The sequence below is a fragment of the Diprion similis genome, chromosome 9, assembly GCF_021155765.1.
Source record: "Diprion similis isolate iyDipSimi1 chromosome 9, iyDipSimi1.1, whole genome shotgun sequence".
NCBI classification, from domain to species: domain Eukaryota; kingdom Metazoa; phylum Arthropoda; class Insecta; order Hymenoptera; family Diprionidae; genus Diprion; species Diprion similis.
Genome location: NC_060113.1, coordinates 273701 through 298421, shown reverse-complemented (window position 1 = coordinate 298421; position 24721 = coordinate 273701). Strand labels below are relative to the sequence as shown.

The 24721-nt window shown below is 39.5% G+C and overlaps 3 protein-coding genes across 14 annotated transcripts in view; 1 reads left to right on the top strand and 2 right to left on the bottom strand.

The window, feature by feature from the left end:
* Positions 1 to 1253: 1253 nt before the first annotated feature.
* Positions 1254 to 14516, bottom strand: LOC124410589 (nucleosome-remodeling factor subunit NURF301). Of its 7 annotated transcripts, none has more exons than XM_046889069.1 (27): positions 12616 to 14516; positions 12232 to 12514; positions 11904 to 12112; positions 11426 to 11824; positions 10196 to 11362; positions 9883 to 10073; positions 9107 to 9796; positions 8841 to 9028; positions 8420 to 8753; positions 8003 to 8312; positions 7748 to 7883; positions 7242 to 7519; positions 6978 to 7121; positions 6732 to 6896; positions 6415 to 6626; positions 6135 to 6281; positions 5808 to 6027; positions 5354 to 5689; positions 5073 to 5252; positions 4738 to 4971; positions 4285 to 4594; positions 3995 to 4199; positions 3608 to 3873; positions 3244 to 3411; positions 2944 to 3139; positions 2783 to 2867; positions 1254 to 2689 (listed from the first exon to the last, which is right to left on the bottom strand). In XM_046889069.1, the coding sequence occupies exons 1-27, from the start codon at positions 13658 to 13660 to the stop codon at positions 2487 to 2489; spliced, it is 8301 nt and encodes a 2766-aa protein (XP_046745025.1). In that variant the 5' UTR covers positions 13661 to 14516; the 3' UTR covers positions 1254 to 2486. The 7 variants fall into 7 exon arrangements, with proteins under 7 accessions (XP_046745025.1, XP_046745027.1, XP_046745026.1 ...); XM_046889071.1 differs by having other exon boundaries at positions 3608 to 3870; XM_046889070.1 differs by having other exon boundaries at positions 5354 to 5686.
* Positions 14517 to 14635: 119 nt separating this feature from the next.
* Positions 14636 to 16681, top strand: LOC124410591 (aminoacyl tRNA synthase complex-interacting multifunctional protein 2). Of its 2 annotated transcripts, none has more exons than XM_046889083.1 (4): positions 14636 to 15007; positions 15644 to 15796; positions 15905 to 16118; positions 16228 to 16681. In XM_046889083.1, exons 1-4 carry the CDS (start codon positions 14837 to 14839, stop codon positions 16605 to 16607), a joined length of 918 nt encoding a protein of 305 aa, XP_046745039.1. In that variant the 5' UTR covers positions 14636 to 14836; the 3' UTR covers positions 16608 to 16681. The 2 variants fall into 2 exon arrangements, with proteins under 2 accessions (XP_046745039.1, XP_046745038.1); XM_046889082.1 differs by having other exon boundaries at positions 14636 to 15025.
* A 1812-nt stretch (positions 16682 to 18493) lies between these two features.
* Positions 18494 to 24721, bottom strand: part of LOC124410590 (protein sidekick) — a 28938-nt gene continuing 22710 nt past the window's right edge. For 2 of the 5 annotated variants that reach the window (XM_046889077.1, XM_046889080.1), the window contains 16 exons: positions 24383 to 24637; positions 24071 to 24299; positions 23673 to 23975; positions 23403 to 23583; positions 23117 to 23332; positions 22821 to 23017; positions 22549 to 22745; positions 22217 to 22456; positions 21923 to 22120; positions 21661 to 21802; positions 21193 to 21471; positions 20885 to 20905; positions 19618 to 19775; positions 19358 to 19520; positions 18945 to 19276; positions 18494 to 18854 (listed from right to left, as the gene is read on the bottom strand). In XM_046889077.1, coding sequence (XP_046745033.1) covers positions 18612 to 18854; positions 18945 to 19276; positions 19358 to 19520; positions 19618 to 19775; positions 20885 to 20905; positions 21193 to 21471; positions 21661 to 21802; positions 21923 to 22120; positions 22217 to 22456; positions 22549 to 22745; positions 22821 to 23017; positions 23117 to 23332; positions 23403 to 23583; positions 23673 to 23975; positions 24071 to 24299; positions 24383 to 24637 — 3354 coding nt within the window. In that variant the 3' untranslated portion in view covers positions 18494 to 18611. The remainder of the gene's footprint in view (positions 18855 to 18944; positions 19277 to 19357; positions 19521 to 19617; positions 19776 to 20884; positions 20906 to 21192; positions 21472 to 21660; positions 21803 to 21922; positions 22121 to 22216; positions 22457 to 22548; positions 22746 to 22820; positions 23018 to 23116; positions 23333 to 23402; positions 23584 to 23672; positions 23976 to 24070; positions 24300 to 24382; positions 24638 to 24721) is intronic. The other 3 variants (XM_046889079.1, XM_046889081.1, XM_046889078.1) reach the window with 2 other exon arrangements.

The following is a 24721-nucleotide window of genomic DNA, read 5'->3' as shown; positions in this document are numbered from 1 at the left end:
ACCTTTGTTACCTTTCTAAATCCAGCTGTTAGGGTAAGGGTCGAAAATTGAATAACGTATCCGGTGAAACGACAAGGTATAGACTTATTTACAATTAAAAATTGATAGCATGAATTAGAAAAATAAAGAGTCTTTTAACAGATGTTTCAAAAATTTGTTATTTCCAGAACGCGTTGAATGAATTCTCGACCACTACCGTTACTCTGGCAAATCAAAAAAGTACAAAGTATAATAATATTTATTTTAATTCTTACTAATTTATATTGTAGTAGTGCAATAAAAACAACAAAGTTTATGATTAAAATTAGTACAAATATATTTATTATTAACTATATAGTATTTAGGGTTTCGGATGAATATATATATAATTATGTAATCACACTTTGTTGCTTTTTTATTTAAAAGAAAATAAACAATCTTATATGATTAATCGTAATAAACTGGGAATAAGGGGGTCCGTCAAGAGTTGGTTACCAGTTTCACCTCTCCTTTCATGATAATCACTTTAATCTATTTCCTTGATGATATTTCCCATTTTAGTATGGATCCGTTACATTATGCTTTGCAATTCATTACATTAAAGCAGCAACGTTCTCTCAATACTTTTTTCTGTCGCTACAGTAAATGAAAATCATTATGCGGTCAATATAATATAATAAACCCAATATAATATCACATTGATTGTAACGTCCCTATTTTCAGAATTCCTACGAGTCACCATTGCTGTAGTATATGAACAAAAAAATCGAACTCAATTTACTATGATGGTATAACTGTAATAATCGAAAAACAAAGTGGAAGAAAAAAAATAAGAAATAAAAAAATTACACGTGATCAAAACGGAGGCTGCAGCTTTAGGTAAATAGAACTACGCGTATATGATTACGCTCGAGTAAAAAGGCGGCATCAAAGTCCAGACCATTGATGAAAAAATTTTGTACCGATAAAAAAAAAGCAGCAAAACTGGTCAAATGCGATTATGCAAAGTGCAACTTCAATGACAACTTGTTATTACCAAAAAGATCGTATCAGCCAGAGTCTTTAATTATTATATTCATTCGTTTTTTAATCGAACCATAAGATTGAGGATGCGTATCATGCTTCTTTGTACTATATACGTATACATATACGTACATATTCCAGTTTTGCTATATATATTACCAATTATATACTATATATAATAATTATATCATATATAATATATTTGATTATATATACTATACAACCAAATTATTATTTAGGCATATGTGTGTGCTTACACATACATATGCATAAATATTAATTTGGTACCTGTAATTTAGTATCAGCCTACTGGGTTTGCTATTTCTGATGTCAAATATGTGAGTTGTATAGTATTTTTAATTGTATAAATTTTGAAAGTTGAATGTTGTCTTATACTTCCAGATTCATTACTTATGGATGTACAAATGAACGCAACTGTTACGTTAAGAGTTATAATAATTAGCAATAATTGCTTAATAATACTTTAATAGTTAAAATATAAACAATTTAGTTGAAAACTAGAGCCTTTCCATATCTGACATCGCACGCAATTGATTATTATAATCTGTTACCAAAGTTTATCAATTGCATTCCTAGACACTGCCTACGTTTATGTATGTACAAGAGTAGCAGTTTAAATCATCTGCTTATTCTTACAACCTAACATCATATGTCTCGTTTATAAACAATTTCTTTCATATATAGAAAATTTATGTGATTAAAACAACGTAAGTAATATAATAATTACTTGTGAGCACAATAAACAAATTTGTACAATTTATTATGCGCGTCCTAATAATCTTAGACCTATGTTGTACGCAACATTTTGTCGGACGATAATGCAACAAAGAGAGATGGGCGGATCAAAATATATAGCTTCACACACATCTGGATGCGCAAGATTTTGGATGGAACTGCCTCTGACAAATCGTTCCATTTAACAGCATGATTACTACAAATTCGCTGCTTCACATTCAACAACTCCGCGGGGGCAAACTTGTAATTATTGTTTGACTTGCGTATTGAACGGTACATGACTGAATCCATGTATAATATGTATAGCATATAAATAATAGAGATATGCGAAATAATCACTGTAATGAGAAATATGCGAAACGACGGAGAAACAAATAATGGGATCAGTTATAAAAGAATATACGAAATCTTTTTACTAGCGCCGAATGTGTTATCCATTTCGCCGAGTCACCCATGACTTTCTCATACTAAGCATGGTGGATTCTCAATTATTCAGAGTAGTACCATAATCAAAGACTGATGTCAAGTGAATTTTCGCACAACTCTAATAAATAGTGGGTTTATTTGTATGGGCTAATTATAACTTATGATTAATTTGAGTTTCTGTTACTTTATGTTTTTTCTTATTACTGGCACAGGTCAATTCAATAACACTGCACTTTTACAAATAAAAGTGCCGATGGCATATAGCACTTTCACTCATTTCGTTACTATTCAGTTTTGATTGATCATTTGCCTTCGGAGAACTTTTCTCTTAGACTTTTAATTTTGTGCACAAAGTAAGTTTCCAAAGACTCGGCACATTTGAAGAACGGAGACTCCTTAGGATTGTAGTAACGACAGTTGTCAAATATCTTGGTCATATCTCCGATAAACTCGCTAAGTTTTTTATACGATCTGTCATTTATCCTCAATTCGATAGTCTGCAAATCTGAAATCATCACAGCGATTGTAACATTTGCTGCAGACGAAATTCCAGAAACTTGAGAAACCACGATAATAACACGGCAATTGAGATACTAACCCATAGGTTCTTTTATAACTTTGTAGTAGTCTGGTGCCTCGTTGGGATCTACAGGCTCCATAAAAGGCCAGGCACTCTTGTGTGCCTGTAATTATATAATCAAAGACATTAATTGCCAGAGTCTTCGTCAATAAATGTATCACGAATTTTTTTTTTCATACCTGTATCTGCTTTATTAACTTCTTTAAAAGGTCAAGATCCTTTCCGTTAAGATTTTTCATATTAGCAAAGTTAACCGAGGAGTTTCGCTGGCAATTCGGGCAGACGTATTCATCAATATTATCAGCTTCAGATTGAAGAATACCCACGCAACGACCATGGAACCAGTCCTGGCATTTGTCACAGCAAATATAAAACCTTTGAAAAATAAAAAGCAAGTGTGTTATCATCTAGAAATAATTTGAATATCAATTTTTGCTTGTGACGTGGAAAAAAATGTATCATTGTAAGAAGATCCTCACTGAGATTCATCATAAGGTTGTTTGCAAAGACAGTACAGCTCCTGCGTATCTCTCGCATGCCGACACTCTGTGCATACAAACTCAGACAGTGATTTGCTCATTTCTTCCGTAATTCCCACGCAGTCTCCATGGAACCAATTGTTACAGAGATCGCAACCTACATAGAATCTGTTGGGTAAAAGGCAAATTAAAAACTGTTACTCTACTCAGTGACTAGTGATCAATACGACATGTAGTAATTGATATAAATAGAAATCAATAAATCGTTTCGATGACAGCGGTATATGAGAATTCATAAAAATAGGATTTGCATGTGATTTTCGTATTCGCTTTCGAGAAATTCTCAACAAATACGAATACTTACTTCGTTTCGTCGTAAGGCGTTCTACACAGGCAGTAAAGCTTCTCTTTTTTAATACGTCCTCCCGCGGTGGTTGCTGTTGAAGCACCAGGCGGTGTTGTGCTGTTTCCTTGGGCTCTGTGCTTCTTAGGTCTGCCCCCACGATTTGGTGGGCTGACATGTTGCGCTGTCTGGGCGTTCGATTTACGCTTAGCACTTCCGACTTTTACTTCATCCTGTTTGTGCCTTTCTGCCTTAGTCCTTGTCGCTAGTTCAGCGGAAAGATCCTTCTGAAATAAATTCGACTCCTTGGTACTTTCATTTTCAACAAGAGTTCTTTTTTGCATAGTGACCTGAAATGGCAACTAAGTACAATTGTGCCTGGTATAATTTTTGCATCATTGGCCGTACCTGAATATCGATTTGCAGTTCCTTCTCTAGCAAAGCTCGTTTTTTCAATATGTCTTTTTTAAGGAGCTCCTTGTGCCTGAACAACAACACTTGCATTCGAGAATGAACCTGCTGCTTTCTCCTCTGTTCTTGAGAATCCCTTAGTTTTCCAGCACGATTCTTTGGAGTTGCCTCCGTATTTTCTACAACCTCCGTCTTGGGTGTTCTGTAATATTGAAAGACATTGGGTAGTTTTAGTCGTTTTACTATTGTTACAAAATTGGTATGTATTTGAATTGTAACAAACTTACTTTGTTATATCTCGAGGTTCTTGTCGTGGAGCGGGTCTTTTCTTGGGCGTTTCGCTCCATTCATTATCCTTGTCGTTTGTCGGCACATTAGGAGTAGTAGGTGAGGCAAGCGGTGGAACGTGAGGGGGTGCGGGTCTCTTTCGGGACGGAGCTCGCGTTGTAGTTGTAGTTGGGGTGCCGTGGATTTGATTGCAGGTTACAGAGCTCTCGACACCACCCTTCATTTGTTTCTCTTGATACCGTTGCAGTTGAAGAAGCTTCTCTTCTATTTCAGGATTAAGATTTTCCTGCTTTAGTGCGTTTTTTATTGCTGAAAAAAAAATTGTATAAATGTTTCATTCTCAATTCGCTTCTGCGCCGATCTTAGTAACAAAACTCGAATCCTTTATTCGCAACTCGTATTAACGGAGACGAAAGCCATCAGATGGAGTTTAGAAAAAATCATATATTTACTTTGCTGTATGTAATCCGGAGTGAGGACAAATTTGTTAGGTGACGATGTTTGGTTCGGCTCTTGGGAAGGCTGTGAAGGCTGCTGCCCATTTGCCAGAGCTGCACGTTGGGGTTCAGCTTCGCTGCCGCTAGTCGGACGTCCGACCTGCTGCACTACGACTTTGGGCTTTACTGGAGAACCTGGGGTTGCAACCTGAGATGGGGCTGGGGTTGCAGCTGACTCAGTTTGCGGTGCTGCTAAGTCGAAGTATATTTTTCCGATTTACATAAATTTGTGATAATTTACAAAAACCGAACTGTTCAAAAGGGGAAAGGGGAAGAAGTATAATTAGTACCAGCTGCCGAAGAAGGAGTCGCGTGTGGAGGCGAGGCTACTGCTTGCTGTGTTTGTTGAGTGTGAGCAGACGTTGTGGGGGTGCGAGAGGCAACTGCTGCTTGAGTTCCTGGAGCTGGTTGAACTGCTAGGTATATTTTCGTTGGCCCTAACACGCCTTGCTTGCCGGTAGTTGCTTGTGCTGAAATGTGAAACAGATTTTCAGAAATATTTCGCTGGGAAAAGTCAAACTTGATCAGATCCGCAATCTAATTTTGAGACTGAAATCATTGAAGTACAAACCTTTGAGAAGTTGTTGCTTAACTTGTTGTTGAACCATGGCGAGCTGCTGTGGAGTGAAATCGGCACCTTGGAGCCCTTGTAAAACTATTCGGGGACCTTGAGTCGTTTGAATCACCTGAGCTGTCACACACTTTATAACAGTACCAGGTGGCTGCCCGGCTAACAGAGAAGCTTCTACACTGCCAGGAGCTGGAGTCGAAGTTGGAGCAGGAGGATTCGCGGCAGCTGGGGTGGTGGTGGTCGTCACCGTCTGAGCACTGGTCACCGTATTTGTAGTGGTCGGTTCTGTAGCTTGCGTCGACGGAATTGCAGGCTGATTCTGCTGCACTGTTGCAGCTGCGCAGTTATTATTACAGACTTGAAAATCTTTTTACCAAAATACACGTTCAATAAATTTGATATTTAGTATATAGTGAAATGGGAGAAATCTTGAACCGGATATCAAATGTCTAACCTTGTTGAGGTTTTGTAGGTGAAACAGCATTTTTCACAAGACCACTGGTAGTTGAATTCAGATGAACAATCTGATTACCGGTCGGTGTACTACGTATAACAACTTGGTGTCCTCCGATCGTTGCCAACTGAGCTTTGCCGGACGCGAGCTGCTGGGCAAGGGCTGCATTATTGACCACGATTTGATTTGTATTGACAACTTGCCCACCCGGGGTCAACACCTATAGTTACGATTTCCATATTGTTACAAGTATAAGTTGTACATTATATTCGATAAATCTCATTCGGATCACCAAATATTACTTGTTTATATGCAGTATTGACTTACCTGTGGCTGTGGGGTGGCTGGCTGTTGCGCTTGGATTTTTTGGGCTTGACTGGTTGTAGTTTTTGCAGGACTGGCTTTGGTAGCAGTTGTCGTAACAGGTGTAGCTGGTTTGACGGAGCTTGTATTGCTTGCAGACTTTGTGACGCTCTGTAAATTCCAAGAATCACAATAAATTCTGAAACCAGTTGTTATTAGAAGGAGAAAGTAAATTTCTGAATGCTAAACAATGCACTTCATACACGATAAGCTATAAATTGAAATGAACTTGAAATATGGGCACCTGCGGTGTAGTTGTGCTTGCAGAACTTGTGATTGCAGGCGTCTGTGTCGGTGTAGCAGCTATAGCTTGGCCAGTATTTAGAACGTGGAGTTTTCCGTCAGGCATTTGTACAAGCTGTTGACCAGGCATCAACCCTCGAACCTGAAGTTTACCATCCGGCCCTCGAAGGATCTGGACTCTCTGCTGTACATGCTGAACGGGGGTGTTAGAGGCTGTAGAATAGACATTGATGCAGTTAGAGGAAATTAAAATTTTTCCGAAGAATTTGTTGGAAAACAACAATTAGTGCGATAAACATTGCCGACGATTCCAAGTACCTGCTGAAACTTGATTTGTATGATTTATCTGACCAGCTCCCTGATTCGTTACTTTTATTAAGGACTGCTGCTGTTGTGGCTGGGACTGAGGGTTTTGAGATGTGACAGTAGTCTTGGGAAGAATGCTGGTGGGTCCTGAGACAACTCGAGTCGTACCGTCAGAAGCTATAAAATAGAATGATTCAGTTTAAATTCTATTATTACGACGAATTCGAATAGAAATTTGAAAACGTGTGATAGTCTCACATTTGGTCATGTATATACGCCTGGTTCCAAGGAAAGTTTTATTCTGAGATGGCGTGGTCAAAAGTGATGTGAGCTGGGATTTTCCAGCACTGGTATTAGGACTGGCAGGTATTGCTACTTTGGAAACTATTTTGACGGTGCCATCTGTCAACATAGAAAAAATCAATGAATGAAAAATTAAAGTACAAATATAAATTCAATAGTATGGTGCAGTTGCACGAAATAATAACAAGAGTTGTTGTAGAAAAAATATTATTTCCTCACCTGGATTGGAGTTCGATGTAACTTTGATGATCTGATTAGGGGAACCTGTGACATTTGCTGGACTCTTTAGTGTTTCCAAGGCCCTTTTCTGTTGGTGAGCGGCCCTTTGAATACGCAGCTGCTGCTCCATTTTTTCTTTAATCTCTTCAGGTGTTGCCTTTCCACTGACCAACTGGTCAACAACTCCTGTAATCGATCCCCTATTCCCACCCGCAACCACAGATTGCGGTACTCCCGATCGACTCCTAGTAATAATCTGGGCATTAGCCTTCTCTAACCTAAAGAGACACATACCAAGCGAGGGGTTAGTGTTTGATGGTGTTAATCGGGGATGGGAAGATTTGACAACAACCAGTAACGGTAAGGTTCATTAGTGAACAAATCGCAGATGCGTCCAATAGCAAATATCCCTAAGATATAGCGTGCTAAATGTTTGTAGTAATTTCGACACCTCACAGCCCAGCATTCACTTCCATATTATCCAATTGTATTACAGGCATACTTACTTGTCTCCGTATTGCTTTATTTCCCAAAGTTCAAGTTTATCTTCATCCACCCACTCCTCATTCACCTGAGGCTCAGTACTTTGCGGCGATTCGGGACGTTTTCTTTTTCTCAATCCGCTACGAATTGAAGTGACCTCTGAAATTTTATTCAATACATGAAACAACATTGTTCAATTTTTTTGTAGTATTTACATGATCTGCAAATAATTTCGTAAGTTATGAAAAATTGCCCAATTGTTTCAGAATTTGACTTACCTCTAACTTGTTTTGGCAGCTCTAAAGGTATCACTACTTTTCTACGAAGATATTGTACTCTGTCCATGAATTGACCGACGTGTCGGTGCTTCAAGATTTCCAAGGACATAATCTCGTTGTCAGTTGTGACTTGATGTTTGCCATCCGTTGACAAAGGTTTGGCAGACATATCGTCCCAGCGTAAACAGGCCCATAAAATTCTTAACTGTATCGCAGCTGCAGCCAAAGACTTTAGGCCAACAGTTCTGTAAAGCCAACATGTTTTGAACAACGGCCTTGGGCAGGGATACGGCCACACAGCCATGTTCGCCTGAAACAGTGCAATGTCACTGGATAAAGATTTTTTTGTTCACAGGATGTCGCATGCCAACAACTATTATTTATCCGCTGTTAATATAATGTTACTATAGAACATACCTTGGCGATATGATGAAATCCTTGGACAGGAGTTCGTCCTCCAAGTCGTGAAAGTTTACGAAGTTCGTGTTGCGGTAATACAAGGATACTGCGGTGTTTATTTCTTGTGGAAAATGTTGAGCATAGTGGATATTTGACTGGGGTGCGTTTCTTTCGTCTGTCGGCGAGTGAAATGGAAACTTTTTTCAGGTAAAGCTTCCCTTCTGTCGAAGTGGCGGAATATACTCTCTCAGTTCCATCCGCAGTCAATTCTCTAGCTGTTGCAGCACTCCGATGCACAGTTCTACCTCGACGGTTAATGAAAATTGTTTTTAACCCTGTATTGTTGAGATTGCTAAGGAACAAAAAATACAAAATTTAGACAATTATTAAATGTGCATTCTGAAGTATTCTAGAATGTATCCGTATTTTTCTCTCTTACCATGTCTTTGTCTCTGATGCAACTGAGACTGAATTTCGAGATGATAAACTCTCCTGTAAACTCTGAACGACGCCGTCCACGGTTTTTATCGTTTGTTGAGACGTCGTCACGGTTGTCGTTGTTACAACATTGCTAGTTGTTTTGATTGTTGTGACTACATTTTTATCCTCAACACCGTTACCCTCAACCTGAAAGTTTCCATCAAAGTTAATATATTGGATATAATTTGTGTTCATGTCAAGTAGTCATGTTTAATGACAACTTACTTTTACGCTATCTTCTGGGGTTGTTTCTTCTAGTTTAATTCGTTTAGCTGGTTTTGAAGGGCCATCACAAAGCAAAGGCGCTTCTGACATTTTATCAATAACTACATTTGTTGCCTGAACTTCTTCGGTGCAGTGCGTAGCCATTGCAACGGCAGACTCCAAATCCCTTCTGATAGCATCTTTAGCCTCGTCTGTTGCTTCGTGTTTCAAGCTTGCTTTGGATTGTTGGAGAGAAGATGTACTGAACGGAGCTAGGCTCGGCAGTGACTGACTGTTGCTTAAACTGTTAGCTTTTCTCAGTAAAGTAATTAGATCTCGCTTTATTCTAGCCTTCTGCAAACACATTGGTGAATAGCAAGTCGAGGTGAGACTCTGTGCTGCTGCCGAATTCACCTTTCCAGGAGGAGGGGTCATGTTGCAGTAACGAGAATAACAGCTGCCGTTTTTCGATAAACGCATTATATTTGCATACTGGGTTCTGACTAGTTGTATCCGCTTCCCAATCGCCGTTAGCATGTCTCTAGCAGATGAGGAAATCGCTTTGGTTGGCAATTTTCCAGACAATATACTCTGCAGTGATCCGTCGACAGCATCTGTATCGCTCTCTTCATTATTCTCAATATCCACTTCGGTATCACCTTCAGCATTTTTTGGAACAGCTGCTTGCGCGGTTAGCTCCTTTGACTTTTCCTGTGATTTATTTTAATGCATTAAATAAAATTGTGAACAGGAATGGAGTAAGAAAAATAAGAGTAAAATAATAATCCTTTACGTACTGTTTGGGATAACTTTCTCTCTTCCAAAAGCTTCAGGTGCGTTCTCCTCGATAAGAAGTCGTCAATTCTCGTTTTTTTGGCAATTTTCGGGTAATGCAAACGACCAGGTGTGGTTAATGCCTTGGTGACGTCAATTTCTTCAAACTGGTGTATTGGTAGAAATACTTTTTCGATTTTCATTCCAGCTAGAACTATAGATTACATTAACTGCGTTAGTTGTTTGTACAAAAAATTTAGTAACACAAAATGTGTAGAAAGTGATGTAAAATATAATAAGATATTATAACGTAATACCAAAATAATGGGTACTCACAAGGTAAGTGTGGTTTATTTTCTTGTTTTGAGTTCAGCAACAGTTTTCCGTCCAATCTTTCTTTTACATCTGGTTTTTCTTCCACTTTAACTTCTTCAGATTCATTTTCTTTTTTCACAGCCTCAACTGGATGTTCCTCCTTTATTTCTTGTTTCACCTCTGTAGCTTCTTGAGGCTCGCTTTTCACATCGTTGAGGACCTTGGGCTCGCAGTACTCTTTTATTAAAAATTCATACGTAGGCGGATCAAGAGCCAAAATCTTGATACCACCCTGATCCCTAATTTGCACCATAATCTTTTGAGGGCCAGCTCGCAGGCCAGCCTTGGTTAGATTCGCAGATCTGTAGCGACGGCTTGCCGACAGCCAGAGCCATCCCCATTGGCCGTGAACCCTGTACTCTTCACCTTTCTGCTTCCACACTTGATGTTTCAGTCCTAGAGTATACTTGACAAAGTTGTAGGTAAGCCTGTTTCGCTCCTCCTCATCTTCCTTCTCTTTCTTATCCTTCTTATCTTGCCGCTTTTTTTCTTCTCTTTCAAGCGCCGTCACTCGTTGAAGCTTAACGTGACCGAGTTGGTCGTGCCAGACGCTGGCGAACACAACAGATTTTATGCAAGCTTGAAGGACTATCAAAGCTCTTGCAAAGTCACGGGGATTTACACAAGCCCCAACCGCGGTAGTCCACGGTTTTCGAAGCAGAGGCCAGTTAGTGTGCATAAATGGTGCCTGGATACTTCCTTCCAATTGTAAGATAGTTTGACGCAGAGTGCTCACTAAAAGAGCTCGCGTTCCCGTCAAACTCCCAACCCATTTGAACTCGGAAGCTTGTGTAAGAGAGAATTTGTGAGACAGATGTCTCTTCTTGTCGCGTTCTTCATTGCGCTGAGGTTTGTTAAGCGCTATTGCGTTTGTGCTGTACTGGTTGACGTATGATTTAAACCCGTTGTCCATTCCAAGTTTGAATAGGTGAGTACCCGATGCTATCTGATGCGCCTTCTGACGTGTTATTCGGGTTCCATCACCTTCGTCTTTCAAAGATTTGTCCAATTTGTCAAGCTCTTCCTTAGAAAGTATCGTCGTGCTCCTTCTTTTCAAGTCATCCATATTGAAAGTACGTGGCTGTAGCGAGCCTGTCTTTGATCTTGTTACAATTGTATGCTTTTTGCCTGTGTGATTGGACATTTCTTTTTTTAAACCTATCGATATCTCATCATTCCTCTTGTACTTACCATCTTTTCCAACCTTGGAGGAATCATCATCCTCCTCTAAAACTTCTTCTTCAACTTCTTCGGAGGAGGAGACAGACGTACTCGTCTTTGAAGTCTTTGGCGTTGTCTCGGTTCCTGTTGCAGCCACAGTTGTTGCCATCTCTGTTGTATCGCCACCGCCTACTTCTACTGTTTCTGCCACTTGTGCCGAAGGATTTTGCCTGTCGACGTCCATACCATCACCGCCCCCTCTATCTGTGCTCTGTCCAGAGACGGCCGCTAATTGTTCTTCTAAAGAATCTGTACCTTCATGCATTCTCCGGACCATTTCCTCGGCATCTTGTCTTTCCTTTTCTTTCCTCTCCTCCTCTTCTCTGTTGAGTTTTTCTTGCCTCTCTTTCTGCATTTTCAGTATGTTGGCTGCAAGGAAAAAATTGCTATGAACACTGGTAATTGCATGGATTTCAATAGGACTAAAGGCGAATCTGCAACTGCTTACCATTTTCTACCTCGAAGTACGATTTTTTATTTCCCTTGCATTGGTTTGTTATTTTTTCAGTGAGTTCCATTTGACGTACTATCTCCTCTTTGTAGTCTGACAATTCACGAAAGAGAGCCACCTCCATTTCATTTCGATCCAAAGAATTCATCAGTTCCTCGAACTGGAGAGGCGTACTATAGTACCAGACTTCGCCATCTTCACTTTCCCTGTATGAAAACTTAATTAGTTACAAGGAAATCACCCACCATCCATATTTTGTTAAAGACGATCTATGGGGAATGGGGACAAATAGGCAAAGAAACAAGTCATAGCTATGTAAACTCACACAAAAACCCTCCTGCCTAGAAACCAATATTTTCGCCCATGACGATCAAATCCTAAATGTTCCTGCCTGCATAGCAGACCGTTCTTTTCTACATCCGGCAAACAGTCCACTACTCCAGTAATTTTGTGTGCCTTGCAGATGCTGCACTGCCAATCTTCGGTAGGGACATCGACCAGTGGTGGCTCGACGCATTCCAAATGGAATACCGCAGGACATGTTTCGCAGCATAGGAGATCCCCGAGTCGATGGCAAACACGGCAATGATCGTCATAGTGAACATTTCCTATATATACAGAAGGTAATTATTGTATTAATGAACAGAGATGGATATATGGTTTTTGTATTATTCAAACGAACTCCGAATAGGATATAGGAGGGTGGTACCTTCGTGCAGCAAATCCTCACGCACGGGATTGGTAATGAGAAACTGGTCTGTTAGAAACTGCAATACTTTAAGGCGATCATTGACGGAAGTGAAGGGGTATTCGCAGGAAGAAAGTATCTGAAGAATATTTTCGTCGAAGCACTTATCACTTTCTACATATGACCGCAGTACCTCGGGCCAAGTCATAGGATCGACAAAATACAAGCTGACATTGACAGAATCTTTTTGATCCAAGGGGCCAAAGTGAGTCTGCTGAGAGTCTTCCTCTCTGAGCAGCGCTTTTATAAGCATAATGTGAATCTCGGCTAGAAGATTGGTCTGATCCTCACATACAAGTGCAGCGCAGAAGTCCTCAAACCTAAACGACGAGAGACGAACCAAAGTTCGGAAGTGTCTCAAGACCTCGTATATTGACAAAGATGGGAGCACAAATTCCTTGGAGACGAGCAAGTCGTCGGAAGATTTTGGCAAAGTAAGAGGCGGCAACTCTCGGTTTTGGAGCCAAAGTGGTTCGGGACTAGGAGCGCGTTGGGTCTGCTGACTTAAAAGGGTTTTCCTAGGTGTGCCGCTAGTCGTGCTATAACTGGAGAGGGAGAAATCACTATCGCTGGATGGATCCGGCTCTTCGAGGCTTTCCGAGGACTCGATGTCACTGTGGAGAGGCTCTTCATCCACGTCAGTCTTGTCACTAGACTCGTCACCAAAATCAGAGCCATAGTGGTACTCCGAGTCGTGGTAGTCGACGTTTGGGTTATAGCCACGTCGCTGGTAGGCACTGGAGCCAGAGTGACCGCCTTTCCTCGCATGCTTGTCTCTTGGCCCTCGAGACTTTCTGCTCCGCGTACTGCGCCTACTCTCCTCGCTCTCAACTGGAGACGAGGCCCGAGACGCTGTCGGTGTGCTGGGCTGGGAGTTGGGTGTTTCGGAACCCTTGTTTTGCAGATATTTCGGCTTCTTCATAAGGTGATATTGGAATTTTTTCGGTCTCTCCATAACGACGGACTTTGGGGGACGACCCCGTCTCTTCGTACCTCTTCCCGTCATTATTGCCTTTTATCGAGTGTCAATTAACGTCAACCCTACTTAACACGTGGTTTATGAAAACGCGCGCTTGTAAACAAATACAAATGACACCGTTGCAACGAAATGGATCCCATGTTTGTACTCTGATCTTTGCGCCATTTTTCGGCTATAGTCACGTGACCAAACACCTATTTACCATCATAAACGTCCACCGGTGGTATCCCTTACACCTTCCGCGGTTTAAACGGAGCTAACAATCGACGTTGTCCAACAATAAACGGGAAGATTTATTATCAATAACGACAAAACGAAGCACAGAATTAATCACTGACGCGAATGTGAGGGGAAATTACAATAGCCGAGCCACTAAGAGAGCGGTGTTCCAATTGGCTGAGCGAAACGCCGCCATGTCAACTCTGTCGAGCATCTGTTCATAAATCAGGGTTAGCGCAACGTTTATATCACACGATTCTTCAAAATATATTATTTATTTAATATTCCGGTTCACGAGTCAGCCGTTAGATTCATTTATCCCACATTTGGTTTAAATATTTATTCGACACATTCACGTGAAACGAAATCGAGGCCCAATCACATCGCTCGTAACTAGACGAATTCCTGACACATCAACAGTAGGTGGCGCCGTGGGTTTTGGAAAAAGCGCCATATTCCATGTACCCCAAGTCGAGATATGGGTAAAATGCGTGTACGGAGTTAATGTATCTACAAGTTTTCACCCTCGCCACGAAATACCTTCGTCAGCGTCGTCACTATTTATCTTAAATAGATTAATCTGATATTTAACGGACAACGCACCGGTCGCTCGGTGTTATTTCAACGATAACGCTTAGGTTGTCTGAATAACTTTCGGTTGAAGGAGAAAAAAAACGAAACACGCTTTTTTTAGTACTCGGTCTACTCGCGCTTAAACCCGATCGGCCGCGCCATCTGTAGGATTTTAGTATTCGTCTTGGCAGTTTGCGCAGAAAGGGATAGGCATAGGATATCCTCCCTCCTGTTACCCCGGCTCCCGTCGGACGATCTGCCAAAAATTGCTCTGGTGTACATACATATTAAGGGAAACAAAATGGCCGTCTAGCTAAAGCGAAGAATACGAACCGATACGACAGGGAGGAAAGATTTTTTCGGGATATTGAAATAATCGCGTTACGTTATCCGATACTTGCGTGAACGAAAATGAGTTGCGGCACAACGATGTACGCGTTAAAACCGATCGTCTTGATGCCAGGAGAAGTTTACGAGCTGAAGAGCATGTACATAATGAAAAACATAATTGAGGTTCAACCGAAGTTGAGTAACCGCACGAGCCACGAGAGTAGCAAGATTGTGTCGGATATTACCGAACAGGTTATCAAGTTTTTAAAGGTTTATTCATTTCCATTATTCACCTAAATATAACCTAGCGCTTTCGTTCTATTGTTTGAATTCAACTCACCTGTGAAACCTGCATTGTTTGACGAGAAAAGTTTATTCCTTTTGCCCTTTGTCTGTGTGTGACTCCTCCCAAAATTTCCACAAGCACTAATCACGATCAACTGAGAAAGCGGTTGTGCGAGCTTGATCAATGTGACTCTACCCCCCCAAATTTTTAGAATATAACAGTATTTTGCATAACGTGGTCATTCAGGGAAAACAATGTTAATATAGTGCTCTGCCTTTAAAGTATGAAACAATATCAGGCTCAATCTATTATACATACGGATTGTCTTAACAAAGTCTGAATGTTGACTAAGAAAAAACAAATACCACACACTTTTTTATAACCAAGGAAACGTGAAACTAATCTGCATGTTAAAACCTTCACCTACTAGGCAGATCGGATTAGCGATAGTAGATTGTGGTGTATTTTTTGATTTATACCAATAAACAATTGCTTTTCATCCGACTAACAATTATTGCAATCAAAACTAAAGTTGATTGAAAAAATTTCACTGTCCAATTATTCTACCTTACGTGTCTTAAATCTTTGGTAAAAAATTTCAGAGTCCGTTGCCAGAAGTTGTAGAGCTGGAACTCAGACAAGAAAAAATTCTATCACAGCTCGCCGAACTGAAGAAACAGGTCTCCAGTCTATCTGGAATATTAAGAAATTCTACACGTAGCAACACTACCCATGTCACTGTTCCTAGAAGCAAGGTGATTGTTCATCCTGTAAATTTTTTGTAAACATATATAAATTTCTGTTCAACATTGTATTACAAACTTGAAACTAACAACATGCTGTGTTTATCATTTCCTTTCTAGGAAAAGGTTCACACGGATTTGGTGGTAAATGCAAATCCTGCTAAGCCACCTTTTTCATTACTGGCGTTGCAAAATATTTGGAATGATACGGATATCTGTGTTTCCTGTCACACTCACTCTAACAGCACGTCTCCAGTCCGTGAATTTCCACTGTCTGCGCAAAACTTCAATAGTGAGAACCACACTGTCGAGGTATCACTGATATGGAAAAAGGGTAAGAAATATTTGGAATAGCTATGAAAATTGATAACACAGAGAATTTTGAAAATAATTGACAAACTATGTGATGGAAATACGAGATACTGATATTCACTCATTTGCAGTGACAGATCTGGAAGTAGTGATCTCTGGCGCCCGAGGGACGCCACTCCTAGGTGAAGTCAGCCTCCTGAGGTACTTGAGCAGGCTTATTGCCAGCCATAATTACGAGAGTAGGGAAAGTGGAGATGACGCATCCAAAATTGATTCTTTGCTAGACCTCTGCCACGAGTTATCCTTCCAAAAGTCACCAAAGCATGCAAACTCTGTACTCGCGGCTCTAGCCGGTAAACTAGGAAATGGAAAATGGCTGCTTCCAAGGAGCTTACCAAGCATAGCAGATGTAGCCGCATGGTCGGCAATCAAACGGTTAGACAATCCAAACTTGCCTGGTAATTTAACCAGCTGGTTTAATAGATGTGACAATGTCTTTTGGCATAAATAATTACTTTGTGAATAATTGAACTACAGATGAGAATATTTTGTTAATAAAGCCAATGATTTTATGTTTTAATGTAACAGCGTATTTGATTTTCATTTGACATACAATTTCATCCTGGTTTTTACACTTTGCCTTTCATAAGTCAGAAATCATCGACACGTACCTTACGTAACTTTATAATGAACAGTTCAAACGTCAGAAATTCATAAATCTTTATTAAAAGGATAACATATAGCTAGAATTGAATTCGCGGTATAAATGCATTATAATTTGATTAATTTATTAATCAGTTTATAATTTATATTAATATTAATTACAAAAGTAAGGTAATATAAATAATACAAAATTTGAACTAAAAAATTTGTTGGCAGTGTTCAAGAGACACGTCGTGTTCCTTCTATCATTATTATTATTATTATTATTATTATTATTATTATTATTATTATTATTATTATAGCTCTTTGTTACAACACCGGATGGTGATCTTTAATTGATTGCTAAGATGTCATGAAATCTACATTATTATCGATTAAAAAGTCCACAGCATACCATAAGTAGCAACAATTTTCGTGTCTTTTCCATTAAGTAGACAGGGTCATCATCTAAAAAATTAGAATCACTGCATCTCATATGTGTACATGCTCTGGACTCTTCGACATGTAACTATTTTGAGTTGATATAGTCGTTAAGATATAAGTAGAAACATCAGCCTTTTTCTATTACCCATGAATTGGTCCTAGACAATGTAATAGGAAAATAGCATTACAAAAAATGCAATAGAAGAAATCATTCTTAACATACGACTAATTAATAAGCTTAGCGGGATTATGTATGATTTATAGAAACGATTCTCTATTTGCTTAAGTCACTCGCAATATCTGAAACAGACTCAAGAAGTTGACATTTGCCTAAATTTCTTTTACGCCTAGAATTTCGAAATGAATTCTAGAGCCGAAGTTGCGATACTAAGATTGAAAAGTAGGATCATCTCATTGTCTCGCACGTATATTAATATATATATATATATATATATATATATATATATATATATATATATATATATATATATATATATGAAAAAGTTTATCAATGCGGTCTTAATTCGGTTCAGACTCGCGAATGAGTTTTCGTTACGAAATTAAATTCGCAGTCCATTTCTTGCTAATCGTAATGTACTAATAAATGCTCCAATACTCTTGACATTTGTTTAAATAGATTGCACCATGTGGCTGGGATCAAGATGTTACGATGGATAAATCAATTTCGTTTTAAGTAACATCAATCCTTCTCCAGGTTCACTTTAAATGAAGAAAAAAAAAAAATTCTCACGGAATGATGAGCGTAATTACTTAAAGTTATTCGATTTCAAAAGATACATTGATACTATAACGGTTTTGGGGAGACTTTGGTGTCCAAAGTTCTTTTCTCCTATAAATCAATCGATTTTAGGATAGATCAATGAGGCTATTATGTTCTTGTTTCTTATCCTAAAGTACAAACTGAAGATTATGGCCCATGATAAGATACATTATTCACTGATAATAAACTATTTTACAGTCAATTATTTTCACGTAACTATCTACACTAAGAGTCATGATTTGAAACATAAAGAGAAAATTATGCGGTTGATGAGTAGGCCATTATCTAATACTTTTTGGCTAACTACTATCTAATCGCTAAAAGTATGCTTGAGCTTATTCGCGTAAAAAATTGACAGCGCCTAAAGTTATAAATAATATAGTATAATATATGTAACAATATATCACAATATCAAGATGATCTATAACTGAAAAGAAATGCATTTCAGTAAATGTTCTTGTATCAAGTGTTAGCTGGGTGCATCAGTTTTACCCTGCATTAACTGGGCTCACCACCATTACTCGTCTTCCTCTGAAATTAATAGTAGTCTGTGTTATTGTCACTTTTTTCACGTCCACATACACGTACACTTTTTGGGGATTTGGTTGAAGTCTTTATATTGTTAGTTCTTTGGAGTGAAATCACGGATCATACAAACGACGAAAAACCGGGCAAAGGAGCCCTCGACCTTGCCATGTTGTTCATTATGATCTGTCCTCCGTTCAGACTGACCACCGCGCTGCCTTCTGGCTCAGAATCTGTATAGGAGGAATAATTTCTAACCGGTTTTTGTCGTTTCCATGACTGTCTCAACGAATCGTTGACGTTTGCATAGTGGTTGACAAAGGAGTGAGGATCAGACTGGACACTCTCATTTTCACTTTCAGATCCCTGAAATGATATTCCCAACGAAGTAATTAGTTTCGTTCTCAAACTTCCGTAGAAGTAGAGGGAAGCTCGAAGAAAACTCTCTGTCATTACCTGTGAATCCGTAGAACTAATCTCAGACGGTTTTTCCGTTACGCTACTGTCATCAGGGTTTTCATCATAGCCCTTCAAACTCTCCTCGTCACTGTGATAAGCCACGGATGCTGGAGAAGGTCGTGGTGGAGATTTACCCAGCATTGTCGGAGGCGGGGGATGATGTGCGGATTTACGAGCCAAGGTGCCTCGCTTGCCCAACGTGCCGCAAGTGCTTGCCACGTTCATCGCTCCTCCACCAGCATGTCGCGATCTGTACAATTCCAAATCAGATTCCTGCCGATCATCCACGTCCATGGCCATCGATTCCTCCAGAGTTTTTTGGGCTTCTTCTGAAAAAAGGATTTTCAATATTTGTTATCTGTGTCATCCAGCACTCCTGCACCGAGCTGCAATACCGGACCTTTACTTACGTTTGTATTTATAGCTTTTACTCTTGACGCACAATATTGCTATTACCATGATTATTATAATAACTGAGCACGCAGCTAAAGCTACCATGAACCAGGTTTGTCGATAGAATGGTCGGTGTTGAAGATATCCATACTCAAAGTACAGCTTTGAGGGAGTTAAAACCTTGACGGAAAAATAAATCATTAACAATTACATATACTCGTTGTGTGGTTTTACTGACATTAAAGTTCGAACACAGATAAAAAAAATTTCAAATTACCGCATCCTTTGAATATGCTGGATAGCTGATACCATACCGATTGTATGATATCACTCTAAATAAATATGAGGTAGAAGGTAGAAGATTCTGGTAAGATATTGTATATTCTGTAAGCGGGCCATTGGTGCTCTTCACTATCGTTTGCCAGCGGGCATCATCTGAAATGAACATTTTTATAGTAGTTGATAAACAAAGTTTGAAAACATTCAGGGTTGGTGTTAAACTTTTAGTTCTGACGACTAGGTACAAAATAATTAATCACACTTTATGGCCAAGGCAACTAAACATGGAAAAACCTAATCTATAAGGATATATCACATTGAAATGGCGCAATACAATACACTGTATATCTTCTATACAAGATTTTGATTCAACTTCTATCAGTCGTGTTACTTTTTTAGCGTATATACATGTTTCGCTACTGTTGAAGCATACGATTTGTCAAAAGCATAAAGTCACATAAAATCAATATAAGTATTTGACAATGTAGGAAACCAAGTTGGTAGGGTGAGTTTTTTTGTATCGCTGGATGATTAAGTTCATATATGAGAAAATGGATGTTTTCATATCAATGAGTATTACATATCGACATGATTAAAATTACACGGTTTCGTGAAAGTTAAAAATCCTTGTTAAATCCACAAATCTGAGACTACGTACTTCTTCCAATTTTCATATCTGGCAGGAAGACTTGCAAACAATGGTTTCCAATTGAGCAACTATTTAAAATAAATGAGCAACACAAAGGAGGAGTGTAGGAGGGAATATTTGTTAAACAATTTTGTACTGCACAATGGAAATGTATGCATACGTCACTCATACAATTAATTTGAATGTTAATCAATGGGCTACCTATTTATTTCTTATTCCGCACACTGAGTTCGTCGATATAATTAGTTTCACACCGTGTAAGTATGGCATAGAGGGATTAAAAAGAGAATGAAGAAAACACTTCTCGTGCTGACAAACGCTGATGCAGTCGAGTATACAATTTTGAAACGGGAGTTTATGAATGAAGATTTTGATCGCCTAATTGAAAAGTCGTGAAATGTCCCCCCAAATAATATCTCAGATGATAACTAGTAAACATCTATTTTATCTCTTATTGTCCGCACTAATGTATTCACTCCAAACGACTGTACAATGTCAAATGGTACGTCTTCTGTGTACAGGATCTATGTATATGAAATGTATACTTGACTGCAGCCTAGGATATGCAACATCTAGATTGCTGGCCATCAGCAAATCTACGTGTATTCTCACTTACAATGCTGCCAATCTTCCATAGCTGTTATGTGATATGAAACAACAATATAACCGTGTTAATATAAAAGTAAATGTGCAAAAAAAAATAATTAAAATTAAAATTTGTAAAATAATACAAATTTATGTGTGTGAAAACTTTTTTTTTTTTTTTTTTTTTTAATTATTACCTGGTACTGAAAAGGCCAAGGAAACTCAACTTTCTTATAGACAAATAGGAATAGCGAACAAAAGAATTGAAAAATCAATTGAATTGGACTTAATTATTAGAAATTCAAGGACACGAATGAATCAAGCTATGTAACTACTCACCTTTGCGTCTAGTTTCAATGTAATACCCTAGTAAAGGCCCCTTGCCAGATGCTCCATTGGTCCACTGCAGGTCGACGCTGGTTACAGTTTTCGAAACGGCAAGCTCGCTGGGTGCTACAGGTGATCCATGCTGTGGCCCGGTTGTAACGTTGCCAGAAATTGGTGGTCCAAAATCAATGGTTTGAGCTCTGACTGTGAATGTGTAGGTAACTTTTTCTTCCAATGGTTGGACAAGCAGGCTTGTTTCTGTTACTTTCTGTTTAACTTGTTTGCTAAACCCTAAAAACGTCAAATATTATAAAATCTTTCACTATATGGGGTATATGTTTTGCCGTTACCATCAGCTGACGAAAAGATTATTACTAATATTATTATTATTGTTGTCATTATTATTATTGATGTTGGTGTTGTTGTTGTTGTTGTTAACAGCGGGTAAGCTATCTAAAGACATATTTCCGGATAACTCACGATCGTTTTGTTCTGCAGTCTCGTACGCCACAATGTATCCAACGATCTGACCGTTACGCATCTTCGGTGGATCCCAGGTGACACGCATACTTGTCATAGTTATGTCAATAAATTGCAAATTATTTGGTGGTCCTGGAATATCCTGACAAAGAAAAAAATTTGCATCTTCGTTATACGTTACTTCACAGAAAGCAGTGTTGAGGAATTTTAATTACTTAAATGATTACAATCGACACTGCAGTCTACCAGAACTATGACTTACTTCCTTAGTCCTAACTGTAATAGCCGGAGTTCGAGGTCCGTCTCCAGCTGGATTAAAGGCTAAAACTTGTATGCGATACTCTGTGTATTTGTCAAGGAAAACAAGACTATGAGTAAGATACGACGCAGGTACGACTTCGATTTCTTCCTCTTGTGGCTTCTCAAATTCCTGTGGCGAATCCGTGACGAGGTAAAATATCTGGTAGAGAAAAAAAAATTTATGAGTTGTGGAAACGGTAAGAAAATCAAATTGACAATAAAATTGTTTTAAGAATGTCAACGGCAAACGTTTCACCTTGTATCCTAAGAGGTCACCGTTTTGCATATCGAGTTGAGGCGGTTTCCAACTCAAATGCACTTCGGTAGATGATAGAGCCTTGGCGTTGAGCTCCCGAGGTTCTCCTGTAGGAACAGCCTCGCCTACGTATACCGTAACCGGCGGACATGGAGGACCTTCGCCTTCTGAGTTAAACGGTACAACGACTATTTCGTAATTTTTATCTTCCATCAGATCACTCAAAACCATCATATTGTTCTGTGAGAAAGGAAAGATTTGTTATAACCGGAAATTGAACCATCAATACAACATCTACGCAAACTGGTAATCGAAATTCCCGCAGCGTTCACCTTGATTCCTGGAATGTTTTTCTTAGGTGCAGCTTCGAGAGCGGTCGGAAAATCGGACACTGGTTGATACACGACTCGATAGCCACCTGTTGCGTGATCTCCGCTCCAATATATTTCTTCTATGGGTTCCCAGTGAACTTCTACGCTCGATTTTGTTATAGGCACCACTTTCAATCCGATTACTGCGCGTGACGGGGCTGTGATGAGATTGAAAGTTGTTATACTGGCTACCAGTGAAGAATCATACTCAATGGTTATAGCGCAATACAAACCTGTTGGCAATGTTTGAACTTGAGCAGATTCGGCGCTCCATGTTGAAGGACCAATATCGTTTGTTGCCTGAATACGAAACTGGTAATGCGTGAACGGCTTGAGATTGTTCGCAGTGTAAGAATTAACCGAAGGATCCACTCTCTCCGGTATTGTTTGAAAAGGTCCGGAGTTCTCAGCCTTTTGCACTGTGTAATATCTACAAAAAGTTGGCAAAATTAGAAAAGAAAACACAAAGAAAGTTATTCGTGAGGCAGGGGCCAGTATCACGGTTTGAAAGAAATGAACTATCGTATACCTTAATGGAGCGAATCCGTCACGACCGGGAGTCCAACTGAATGTGATTTGACGACTCTGCACCTGCGACCTGCTGACTTGAGGTGCAGACGGTGGCTGCGGTCGATCCCTGTTATTAGTAGTCAATACAAGTGCATACGCAGTTTTTCCCCATCCTAATCTCGTCTGGGCAGTCACAGAGAACATGTAATATTCTTCCTGTTTCAATCCCGTTGCCCTGATGAAAAGTAAACAGTTAAGCCTGATTTTGAATAATCATTCTAATTGCACGTCAAATGCAAACTTACCTAAAGGTTCTATCGGATGCTGGAAATTCTTTCGAAAATTGATGATCCTGACTACTATTTAGGTGAAACATAACTTTGTATGCTAAAATTTCACCGTTAGGGTCTTCAGGAGTATCCCAGATTATACGAGCCATTGAGAAGCTGACGTCCGGGAAAGATACATTCGACGGAGCCCCGGGTGCTGTATACATAGTTGAATTAATATCGGCAATAACAGATTTCAAATTTCGTATGATTCCAATGACGGCAAAAGGAAGCAAAATTTCTCACCATCCTCGAAGGTCTGCACTCTAATTGGCGGTAGGCTCAAGACACCGTCGCCAAGCCTGGTATAAGCGAGAACTTGTATGTGGTATTGAACAAACTTTCGTAGTTCGGTCAGAGTAGTTGTGAATGTGGAATTGGTCGGAATATTTTTATACTGAAATGGTGATCGATTACTGGCACCATAGTAAACTTTGAAGCCTTCGATTTGCCCATTTTGATGCTCAATGGGAATATCACCCCATTTTACAACGATAGTTGTGGAAGAGGTTGCATTTGCCTCAACACTTATTGGTCCAAGAGACGGGACTGTAATTCAAACAGTTGTTCAAGAATGTAAAGTCAAGCAAGTAGATACAACTACGGAATATCGAAGCGATTTTTCCAGAAAAAATAAGCCTTACCCGATTCACGGGTTCTCTCGATCGCCTCAGGACTAGGAGAAGATGAACCAACATCGTTATAAGCCTTCATAACAATTTCGTAGAGCGCAAATTCTTCCATGTTCTCCAGTATGTACGAATTTGCTGTGTGGTCTTCGATAGATATGCTCTTAGACTTGTTCGTCCTCAGCTCTTTGTAGGTAATGTTATACCCTCTAGGATTTCCATACCATTCTATTTGCTGCAGCGGCTGTAATTCAATGAAAACACATAAGATTTGGAAATACACAGTCTTAGCAGTCTTTCAGTAAAATCATTCAAAGTGAAACCGACGATCCATCTGACGCGTAGTTCGGTCGCACTCATAGCTCTGACGGTGACGTTTCGAGGTGGATGCGAAGGAGGCGCCTGGATTGTTTGGAATTCTTTCGTTGGTTCGGATGGTTCAGACACACCGACAACGTTGTTGGCGATTAGTCTCAACTTGTACTGCATAAATGGGGTCAATCCTTCAACGGTGATGGTACTTGCATCGGGATCAGATACCTCATAGACAGTGTACCATGTCATATTTCGCGATGTTTGTGCCTGTTGATTCAAAGTTTGCAAATGATGGTTCATCTAGCTAGCCTGCATAAGAATCTTGCTACCGAAAATGAGATGATTTGTGAC